This window comes from Mastomys coucha, unplaced genomic scaffold (assembly GCF_008632895.1).
Source record: "Mastomys coucha isolate ucsf_1 unplaced genomic scaffold, UCSF_Mcou_1 pScaffold22, whole genome shotgun sequence".
NCBI lineage: Eukaryota > Metazoa > Chordata > Mammalia > Rodentia > Muridae > Mastomys > Mastomys coucha.
This window is the reverse complement of record NW_022196905.1, coordinates 45,139,519-45,151,619: the sequence shown is the minus strand read 5'-3', so window position 1 is coordinate 45,151,619 and position 12,101 is coordinate 45,139,519. Positions and strand designations below refer to the sequence as shown.

At 41.1% G+C, this 12,101-nt stretch overlaps 1 protein-coding gene across 7 annotated transcripts in view; it reads left to right on the top strand.

Moving 5' to 3' along the window:
- Ppargc1a (PPARG coactivator 1 alpha) overlaps positions 1-12,101 on the top strand; it is a 657,537-nt gene that overhangs the window by 559,376 nt on the left and 86,060 nt on the right. For 2 of the 7 annotated variants that reach the window (XM_031342259.1, XM_031342258.1), the window contains one exon: positions 4,763-4,942. In XM_031342259.1, the coding sequence (XP_031198119.1) occupies positions 4,763-4,942 (180 nt within the window). Of the gene's footprint in view, positions 1-199; positions 563-1,137; positions 1,302-4,762; positions 4,943-12,101 lie in introns of those variants that run through there. The other 5 variants (XM_031342262.1, XM_031342261.1, XM_031342257.1 and 2 more) reach the window with 5 other exon arrangements.

Below are 12,101 nucleotides of genomic sequence, written 5' to 3'. Positions count from 1 at the left end.
CAAGATCCTGCTGGGTCTGAGTTAAATTGTTTTTCCCACAGAACACAAAACGACAGTGCTGTTTCCTTTAAAACACTTGTGTGTGGCTGAAAGGGTTGGCTAGCGAGTTTAAAAAAAAAAAAAAAAAATCCCAGCCTTAAGAGAGCAAGGGTTTCTGTTTGCTTCTGTGGCGAGAAACCGAACGGTTAAATCTCTCCACCACGGAGAGCTGCCTGAAGCTCAGAGAGAATGGAGTTTATGCAGACTGTGTGTGGAGCTGCTCACTGCTTGTGTAAAAATAGACCGCAATACATCAATTCCACAGTCTCTGCTGGCTACAATTCATACAGGGGAGGAAAAAACACAAGCAGTTTCCTCGTAATCTCTGGAGTCTAGCTGGGGCCAGAGGACTTCAGCGTGTTTGCATTCAGTACAATGGAATGTTCTCGGGAAAGTTTGAGCAAGTTGGAAAACAAGTGAAACTTTTGTGGACTCTGGTGAGATGGACCCGAATTGAATTGCGCGGAGGATCGGAGCTGCTAACTAACAATGGTGCTTCCTCCCGGTAGCGGGGGCACGTAGGGTAAGGGGGAGGGTCAAGTGCCACACGTGATTTGATTAAATAAGATGTCGGTGTGGTGCAGTGATACACATCTAAAGTGAAAATGATTTGGCGAGGCCGCCAGCGAATGCATTTTTCCAATCTAGCCAGGCGTGCCGTGCCCTGGGTTCTTAACTCTTTGCTGGGTCTGCAGATGTTGGCTCCGTTTGCTTTCCCCAGGCTTTGGCAGATCGGATTGCGGGTTATAATTATTGTTATCTTGTGATTTCTTGGCAAGGCAAAATAGATATGGATAATTCATGTGTCCCGTGGCTATTGGAAGTCAGAGTTCTAAGTGGCTTCAAAGTCCTAATTGTTGGAGTAGCCAGCGTAACCCGTGGGTGGTTGTCTGGCTGGCACCATAGGTCTCTTCGAATCACTTTCATTTTTACCTCTTGGATAGTTCGGAAGCTTCTCAGAGACTGAGGAACTGTGATCGAAAGGAGATGAGATTTGCCTTAGTAGTCAAAATTCCTGCAGTTGTTTGCAAGTAAACGTCGTAGCCATTTATAACCATGGCTTTAAGTTTCTTCTTTCTTTCTTTGTTTTTTCTTAAGGAGTTGGGGATAAGGGCTCAGTGTTCAGCCTTAGATTGAGTCTTGGGTCAGCTGTGACGGTCCAGTTAGTGCTGCATAGCAGACAGCCAGCTGCTAGAAACCCATGCCTTCGAGCCTGTGGCTCTGGGAATCATCTTTGCCTGTCGAAATATTACAAGCAGCAGGTAGCGTGGGCAGCTTTCATTTTTTGAATCATTAATGTTTGCTGTCATCTTCAAACCTATTATGCCCTTTCACACATAATGACAGGACAGTGTATTGGTTAATAAAAGCCCAAACCCACCAGAGCTTCTCAGAGTCTCCTGGTGTTTCACAGCTTAATGGAGGTGATATACAATAAGGTTACTAAGATTGATAGAGACAGTTCACATGACACACTTCACAAAGACTGTCATTCTTTCCTGCCTCCATTCCTCCTCCCAGCTCCACTAATGTTTTTTATCACAAGTTAAGATTCTGTTTTTTATTAATATAATTAATGCTGCCAAATCTACTCACTCTTCTCTCTCGCTTTAAAATTTACCATCAATGGCACCAAAACCTCGGAAAGGTTAATGGAGAATTATACTTAATTATAATGAATCATTATCATCCATGCAGTTAAGCTAATTTATTGTCTGCTCCTTAGCTAAGGGGAAAGACTGTCTGTTGGGGTGAAATAACGTACAATAATTAGCCTTTTGTGTTTAGAGACTGCGTTAGCCTCTTAAATCTTATTGTAAAAACTAAGAATACAGTTGTGAAATTGCTTTCACAGTTGCGAAGTAGCTGTAGGGTATCTGTATAATTGAGGCAAGACACACCTGTTACAGATGCATAGGGAGCCATCAATATCAGCACGGCAGACCAGACCAGGACACTTACTCAGCTCAGCCTGCTACATCTGCAATTGTCCAGGTCCAAATATGAGTTAATAACAGGAGACATTGCCTCTGTGAATGTGGTCTTCATAAGTAGGACCATGCCACATTCAGGAGCATTGACTTGATCAGGATGTCAACACTGGCAAGCACAAACACTACTTTGAGCATGGTATAAGAGTAAACAGGAACACACACACACACACATACACACACACACACACACACACACCACAGAGAGGGGGTGGGTGGGAGAAAGGCAGGTGAGTGAGGGAAAGCAAAATAATAATGCTAAAACAAATTAATTTTATGTGTTCAATAGTTGCAGAAGTTATATTCAAATACATATTTTTTTTTCCTTAAAGGTTAAAGGGTCTCTAAACTAGTCTCCCGTAGAGAGAGTAGTTAAAGAGAGAGGACAAAAAAACTGTCTCTCAGGAAGCCAGTGTGACAATTCACCATTCCCAACCATGGCTTCTGAGCTCTAGTACAGGAAGAGCACCAGGGGTACACTGGGCGGGCTTCTGCTTTGGTTTTCCTTTGGATGCTCCTTTTGGTTGTGGTCCTTCATGTTTTTTAAAGGGATCCTCCGCTCATGACATCCTGTGTGTTGTTTGGCACTGTTGACAAAGTTCTTTCCTCATCTTGTGACGGAAGAGTTAATAAAAAAGGGGTTGTGCTCTGGGAATGCGTAGTGTGGATAAGAACGGAGCCTTGGAATTGTTACACCCACAACAAAACACTAACCGTATCCGGACAAGATCTACTCTTTATAGCCAGGCTTCCACTTACAAACCTAGTCAATAAAATGAGAAAGAAGGCAGATCTTTCTTGGCATGGCCATGTGCCGGCCTTAGGGGATCCTCTGGGATCCGGAGGTCTTCTGGACAAAGTGCAATGATAGGCAGGCTCTCTTCCCTCTGACCTTACCCTGTGCCTACGCCTCAGCCTGTGGCTTCAGATCACACTGCTGCATATGACCTGTGTAATACAGTTTGCCAGGGATGACAGGGGTGCTCCAGAAAGAAAATCTGCATGAAACTTATTTTATTCAAAATCTAAATGTCAAGGAAGTTTATCAGCTTTACGTCTCACTGCTGCCTGTATAGGAAGCACTGAGTACCCTGCCTGCATAGGAAGCACTGAGTACCCTGCCTGCATAGGAAGCACTGAGTACCCTGCCTGTATAGGAAGCGCTGAGTACCCTGCCTGCATAGGAAGCGCTGAGTACCCTGCCTGTATAGGAAGCGCTGAGTACCCTGCCTGCATAGGAAGCACTGAGTACCCTGCCTGTATAGGAAGCACTGAGTACCCTGCCTGCATAGGAAGCACTGAGTACCCTGCCTGCATAAGAAGCACTGAGTACCCTGCCTGCATAGGAAGCACTGAGTACCCTGCCTGTATAGGAAGCACTGAGTACCCTGCCTGTATAGGAAGCACTGAGTACCTTTTCTGAGGACCTTGGAGAGTAGAGGCAGGAGGGCCTTGTTTCTCTCTGGGTGGGAGTGCCTTGATTCAGGCAGTTGGCTGGTAAGAGGATGAAGTCCTGGTAATTCTGCTGTCATCATGCCCCATAGAAAGAGCTTCTGAGGGTTCTTTAGAGCACAGGGACCTGGCTCAAGAGCTAAGTATCCAATGAAATAAGAGACCATCTCATTGGTAAGGAAGGCAACAGGTCAGGGGCGTTTGGAAAGATTATCTAAACACTAGGAGAGGCATACACACACACACACACACACACACACACACACACACACACAAAATGATCTAAAGTAGTTTCCCTGATAAGTATTTAAACCTTTGAATATATTGAAACCATTTTGTATCTCTATACAAATATAATCACTTTTAAATTCACCATAACTGTGGTTTTGACATACCTCAATAAAATACAAAATATAATCATGATATAAAACTTTTTTATTTTTTTTCTTTCCTTTTAGGTGACAGATCACCCTCCCCACCCAACACATACACACACACACACACACACACACACACACACACACACACACACACACCCCACACCTCTTGCAAAATATTTCTAGTGAAAGTTGTAAGGGTCACATAAAAAAATAATATGAATTTTGTTCTTTAACTCAAGGAACTTGCATTTGACCTATTAAGGATGAAGTCAAGGAACTCATAAAAAGTCAAGTGAAAGTAAATGATTTAAATAACAATTCAAGAGAGCCAGAGATGAGCTGGAGGACTTGCATCATTAGTTGCTAAATGAATGATACAGATTATAATACTTACAGGGAGTGGGCATGGAGGAAGTTTTCCTAGTCTAATCCTTGGGTTCTGTTATCTCTGTGAGCAGTTGTTCATGGGGATATCCATTATCTCTGATGGTGATTCCAAGGTATAAATTCACTTGCAAACTTCTCTCAAACAGGACCTGTGATAGGGACAGAATAAAATCATGTGCATAGTTAACTATAAGAGGGTTAAAACTCATCAAGTGTAACCATACTGGAAGTAGGAAAAAGTTTTTGTTAGTTTCTACCTGAAAGAATCAAGGAGACCTTCATGGAAATATGTTACTTAGCTTGGATCCAGGTTTAGAATTTGGCTGGAAGAAATTAAATGAAATACCCCCTTGGGAGCTAATGGAAAAAAGAATGGAAGGAGTTTCCCCTGGTGACTAAAGCCCAGGAGGCCAGCTTTGGTGCTATCATTGAATTAACCAGACTTAATTCCCACGGCATGCTACTGATGTTTAGTGAATTCCTGCCATTAATAACGCCATGTCTTCTTTGCAGTGTGCAGCTCTGGTTGGTGAGGACCAGCCTCTTTGCCCAGATCTTCCTGAACTTGACCTTTCTGAACTTGATGTGAATGACTTGGACACAGACAGCTTTCTGGGTGGATTGAAGTGGTGTAGTGACCAATCTGAAATCATATCCAACCAGTACAACAATGAGCCTGCGAACATATTCGAGGTAAGCATCCCCTCTGGAGAAATGAGCTAACTTCTCTCTCACCGTGGCTTGGGCCACACCGATGTGGTGCTGGGTTCCCAGCATGTAGGGGCTCTTATGTCATTGCCAATGGGAAACGTGTCATCACAGCTTGAGGGTTCCTGCTATGGGAAAAATGGTATTTGGGAAATAGTGCATTTTAGAGTTTAAAGTGCTAAGGACCACAGAGTGTATTAAACTGTGTTGAAATACAAGGGTTTGTGAAAGCTTTGTGGACAAGGAAGAAAAGTGTGTAAAGCTGTTTACTCCTCTCTGTTCCACAGAAAGGGCCCTGGGAGCAAATGGTGCCTGATATGAATTAATACAGAAGAAGGCATTTCTGGTCACTAAGGGGTTAATGTCTATCGCCGTTTGTTTTATTTTGTCAGTGAACAGTTTTGATTATTGCTATTATATTATTGTTTCAGACCCCTAATTTTCTCGCATGATGGAAAATTTCTAAACTCAAAAAAAAAATCTAGTATGTACTTATAAATTAGTCAAAATTCATTTTCCTTTCAGTAGTGAGAATTACCTCCCAGACTCTAGGCGTCTATTATGAGTCTACCCTATAATAAAGAATGTTAATCTACTCCTATTAAAGTGTTACTCAGAGAAACGAGGTTCACTCTCACAAGATCGGGAGTCATTTACTTGAAAATAAATCATTTCTTATAGTGAGAAGCATTCAGAGAGTATGGTGACGAGTGAATTGGGTGCAAATTGCCAAATCAGCTAATTTTCAGCATCAAAATCAGCATTAACAGCACCATCATCTGAGAGTTTCTAAGCTCCTCTGTGCTAGGCTGCACAGAAACAAAACAAAACAAAACAAAACAAAACTTCTGTTAACCACCAGTCACACATTACTATCTTTCCACTTCATTAAAATTTCCCTCCTTCAAGAGAACAAATTTTTATAAGAATTCAATTTTTCTATCACTGGGTTCATAGGTGATACTGAATAAATAAATGATTGTTTAATGAGTGCATGATAAAAATGATTACATTGAGGAGAAATAATAGTAACAATGGTGGTTACCATTATGGAACACTTCTGCTTTCTGTATATTGTTACATACATCCCTTTTATTTTCATATACATGTATGTATATATACATTCACTTTCTACATGCAAGCAGTGAGTTTTAAAGAAAGTTTAGTGATTTCACCAAAATCACACAGTTGACAAATAAAGATCTAAGATTGAATGTCTAAATTTATCTGACTTCAAAGTCTATATCATTGATAAAAATAGGGAGACCATACTTCTTGGGTGACAGCCATCCTTTACAAAAAGATGCATCAAGCTGCTTCTTTGCTCAATATATTTAAAAATAGAACGGAATGTCTCCTCTTTGTGTTGGCCTGTGTGGAGGCACTAGGTCGTTGGTGTAGCTGATATGTCCGTCAGCTCTATGGATAGGTAAGATTCTGTAACATGCCTGGGACATTACGTGGGTCTTAGGTGAATGCTCCAGGTGGGGGGAGTTAGGGCTGAGGAGTGAGCAACAAACAAAGGTTTGTGTTGGTTATACTTTCCCAGGCTTCTCTGCTGGGTCTTAGAAAGTTCATGTGAGGACTTGGCTGGTTAGAACTGGTAAATTGAACATTCCTCATCCAGTACACTTGTCAGGTTACAGACCCATTCTAAGTCATGCAGCATTAAATAAACAGTTCTTTTAGAACATGTCTATCTCTATAGACCTCCTATCTAAGGATCAGCTATGCCTACTCCATACTGGGTGAATGCCACACATTTTACAGATGACGGTGTTGGGATAACTGAAAAGTAGGGGGAGGTTGTGTGGTAATCGTTACCTCCCAGGGAGGCCAGTTTCAGAACTTTCCACATGACCTTAAGTCCCCATATTTCATGTTGTGGAATCTGCATGGAGTACTTCTCATTTGTAGCTTCAGGAGCTTTGGCTCGACAGCCAGTCAGTTATCTATATATAGATGCTTAATCTATGCTACTCCACTCTTTTTGTTTCCCTATATAACTTCCCACACTGATAGAATTGTTTGCAATGCGTTAAAACGCATGGTTCATTTAATTTAATCTCTCATTAGGTCATTTTAAGCTGATGATTCTCAACCAAAGGCAATTTTGCAGCCCCAGGGGACATTTGACAATGTCTGGAGGTATGTTTGATTGCTAAGCCTAAGTTACAAGGTGATAGCACTGATACTTTGTAGTTAGAGACAAAGAACGACACTAAGTACCCTACAATGTACAGAGCAGCCCATTGCAGAAAAGAATTGTTGATTACAAATGTCTGGTGCTGAGCTGGAGAGGCCCTGGTTGGTTCATTATTATTATTACTATTATTACTATTATTACTATTATTATTATTATTATTATTATTAGCAGTGAAGTTTCCCTTTATGAAAGGTGGTTTTATCAGATTGCTGAGGTGAAAGTATAGTGAGGAGTGAGATTCCTTATAAAATTGTAGAGATGCCTGGGTCTGAGGACTCATGTGTCAGCTATGCTCAACAACAGAGGACTCGAGTGACTGTTGTGACAGAGGCTCATAGCAGTCCTCTCTGATGTCACAGGATCCCTTCTTCTTTGTCCAGGCAAAGGGTAAGGTCATATGTGGCAACACTGTCACCAGCGACAACAGCAGCGTCATGAAGCCTTGCAGAAGAGTGCCGACTCCCTCACTCTTTGCCCTCTAGTGTTAAACTCACACATATCTCTCCCACGATGGGAAACAAAAGGGGGCAGCAGTGAAATTCTAAAACTGAGTCAGTTCATATTTAGGGAGAGAGTCTTCTTTTCCTGTCCAAAGCCTGGGGTGCCCTCTGCCAAAGCAGCTTTTCACAAGAGCTGTCCACTTCTTCCCAGGGCTGTCCACTCCCATGGACTTTCCTCCTGGGTTCCTTCCCCTTCTCCTGATCCTCCAAGTCCTGTCTCATCACTTTTGAGAAGGCTGTAGCCTTGAGCAAACCAAACAGTCACAGCTTTGCCTGTGCAGATCTGTCAGTTATAAGCATTATAATGTACCTCTGCCTCCCAAGATAAAATAAGCTACTGAAGAGTTAAACATTTTTTCCCTGACTCAAGTTGCACATTGATGACATTGCTGGAATCTGGCCATAGAGTTCTGAATCATACTCAGAAGAGCGAGTGAGGTTCAGGCTGGTATGATGGTACAGCTGAACCATCATGTGATGTTTGTTGAGTGCTGGGAGTGTGGAGGATTCACTTCCTTCAGCCCCGAGCATATGTGTAAATCTTAAGTTTAGTTTTTACTCAACATTACAAACATAAAAGGAACAATAATGAAAGAACGGAGTTGAAAGTCTGGGAAGATGGATAAAGTACTTACTTCACAAGCATGAGAACCTAAATTTGGATCCTAAGCACCCCTGTCAGAAGACAAGAATGGTAGTACATGCCTGAAACACTGGTTAATAGGAGGAGGCAGGAGGTTCCCAGGAGCGTCTTGGCCAGTCAATCTTTAACTGGTCAGCTCCAGGTTTGGTGAGAGATCTTGTGCCAAAAGTAAGATTGAAATTGATTAAAAACAACACCTAACCTCCATATTAGCATGCTTAGGCACTTGCACACACATACACACACACACACACACACACACACACACACACACACACACTATACACAGATACTCTAAACAAATATACATTATTTATACACATAAAATAATGCAGTTCAATCTCACAATTAATGAAAGAATAAATTCTAAATGTGGCAAAAGCAGTGCTAACATATAGTTAGTTAAGTTATTCACTGGACACAAATTAACCTGTGCTTACAGAACTCATACTTGGACGTTTAAGCGAAGGTGACTACACATCACCAAGACGCCACTTTGTAGAACAGGACATAGAGCCCATAAGGATAGCTTCCAGTGCCTGATCCATGTGTAAGGAGAACAGGATGCTGTCTGTGAACAAACTGGTAGCAAGATTTATGTTTTAAAATATTGCAACATGACTTCCTTCCCCAGTTGCCTTTGTGCATTGTTTGGCGGAGAATAAAGGAGTGCTTTCAGGGAATAGGGCTGTGTAAAGACGGGTGGTAGGGAGTTCAATTAAATAGCACCCAGGCCTTTCTGGGTCACTGTGAGCCACCTTGTCTGTGCTTCATTTTAACACCTGCTTTAATTCCTTCATGATGCAAGTGAATGGACATCTTTCATTCATTGGTCTGGTCCTTCTGAATGAAGCTGCTTAGGATTCCTTAGAACACTGGTACATGGGAATGCAGTTGTCTGGAGGTCATTTGCTACAATGGATAAAGAGGAGAGCCTATGGAAGAGGACATTTTTAGCCAGAACTCAGCTTTAGTAATGACTGTAACTGGCAGTGAGGCTTGAGGTTCTGAACTTGTGTAGGCGAAGGATGAGTAGTGACTCCTTGTTGTCTGTGTGGAAGGTGTTCTCCTATGCACTGCCTAGGAAGCGGGAGATAGAATCTCTCAAAACACTTGATAATCTTGATAGGAGTACAGGTGGCTTCATTATTTTTTTCTGTGGCTTTCCGTTATATTCTAACACTTTCAATCATGAGTATATATTATGTACATTTTTAAATATTTAAAATAATCAATCTTGGCAAATTCACCAGACCTTTCTTTGATTGAAAGGAATTGGCTGATTGTTGTCACTGAAGATTTCCCAGCTTAAAAGTGATTTTTTAAAAAGTCAGTTACCTATACAGCTCAAAAGAAGATCTGCCTTCATTTTCTAAGGAAATTTAAATCCAGTTTGGGAGGCAAAATGCAGAAATGTAAAACAACTAGCCAAAAAATGGAAGACTATATGAGCATATATGTATGCAAGTGTGTCTATACTTTTGTATGTTAACAGGTGGAAAATAATGTAGAACTGTACAGCCACATATGTGCATATGTGTGCATAATAGGATTGTCTAGCACATATAGACATACATATATAATATGTATTATATTTATATTGGCAACTAGCAAACATTACATGATCATGTTTATAAGTATACATGCATGTGTGTATTTCAAGCTAAGTAAGGAAACAACAGTATGTAGATTCACCCAGGCTTGTGAGAGAGTGAAAGAAAGGTTTTCAGAGAGTAGGGCTGGAGGTGAAGAATTTGGCTCACTCAAAAGAAAATATGAACTCATGGGAAGGTGTGATGTGAGTTGTGTTGTTATGGCAGGCCATATTGGGAAGTATTCATGAGTTTGTATGATAGAAGTTAGTGACCCACAGGAGGCCAATATGATGGAGGTAGCACCAAAGCGAGATCATGCTGGGAGATCTAAAAGGTAGAGGCAAGTAGGAAATGGGAAGCCAGACAATACTATGCATGCAATACTAGGGCAGACAAGGGAGGAGTGAGAGGGATAGGATCCAGGGAAAGATTCAAAGAACCTTGAAGGGAAATTCCATCAGACCTGATAATATAAGTTATATATAGAAGGAGGTGACAAGTAATGTTGTGTTGAACACATTCCAAAGGAATCATGTCTTAATGGATACCTCTCCTGGTCACATGACTACTCAGTGTTACACACTGAAGTACTTCCTTCAACTTGTAAATAATTTTACAAACAGTGCTTCATCTCCCTATGGCCTCAAGCAGACCATATGAACCCTAATACACAAATGTACATGATGCCTCCTTTCCCTCTCTCGTCTTCTTGGAGGACATTTTACAGCCTTCTATGGCAAGGAGTGCCTGCCTCTGATTGTGCCAGTGTACAGGAAGACTATTTTATGAATGGTAATCCTGTTGGCATTTTAACAAAACAGGCAAGAAAACCAAGTATGTAAAAACAAACAGACTTACATTCATGTAATCATCAAAAGAATAACATATACATGCATGTGTTATCCCCTTTGTTGTGCAGAGAGAGTGAATTCATTTACAATAATCACTTTTTAAAGATTTCTAGGATTCCCAATTTGCAATCAATAAATGTTTACCATTTAAATAAAATTTACAGCCCACAACCAGATTTTTTGCCACACTTGGTAATGACACTTTCCAAGAGCATAGACTTCAAGTAAGAAAATAATAGCCATTTAAATGGGGAGATAATTGCCTGTAACATAAGAACATTGAAGAATGTTGAAGCTCACGGAGACTTATGGAGTATTTTAAAAATTTATGTTGTACTTATCTTCGCATTTGTAGTCTACCACAAAATTCCAAATTCTGAGCATAAATCAGTTCGATGTTCATCTTGGAGACTCACAAATCAGAAACCAACAATCTGATCCAGTCTGTGTGCTGTTGCTGTTGCATTTGCTACTACTACCATCAGCTTATCATACAGAGAGACCAGCTGGGGCTTGGGGCTTGGCCTCTCTCTCTCTCTCTCTCTCTCTCTCTCTCTCTCTCTCTCTCTTTCTCTCTCTGTGTGTGTGTGTGTGTGTGTGTGTGTGTGTGTGTGTATGTGTGTGTGTGTGTGTGTGTGTGTGTGTATTCATTAATGCCCCTTAGGTAAACACTATTTTAGACTTTTTGGCTTGATAACATCTGGCTTATCTTGGGAACATCTGGTTTATCAACTGATTTTCTCCCTGCCATTATGCTGACCACTGGAAAAATATGGCTTAGGAGTTCTACCCCACAGGGATGTGTCTTTTGGCATCCACTCTTGCTAATAAATAGCAAGTCACAGGATGCAGGTTGCATGGCCATGGGTCACTAGTACATACTTCTTCAGTTGTGGGTCTTGTTAATGAAAGAACGAGGGACGAGGCTGGTTACTCTTCATCGTGGAAGCCTATCCAGTTGCTAGCCTTTATAGTCTACAAAGCAAGGATCTATATGTTTAATTAGACACACTTATTATATTTTATGATTTTTTTTACTCATTGTCTTTGGCAGTGCTTGAGATTGAACACACGGTTTCCTGCATGCAAGGCATGCAATTTACCTGCTGAGCCTTATCTCCAGCCTTAACTTTATATAATAGTGATTATCCTGTGATTTGGTAAGGGATATTAGAAGACATTTCATGTCAGATACTCTGGGTGCTCTTAGAAGTGGGTGAGATATTAGTCTTAATGACTTTTGGTTTCCCAGAATCTCAAGTGAGTTATTTATAAACAAACATTCCTTTGTTTGGATATGTTTAGGGGAGAGAGAGAGAGAGAGAGAGAGAGAGAGAGAGAGAGAGAGA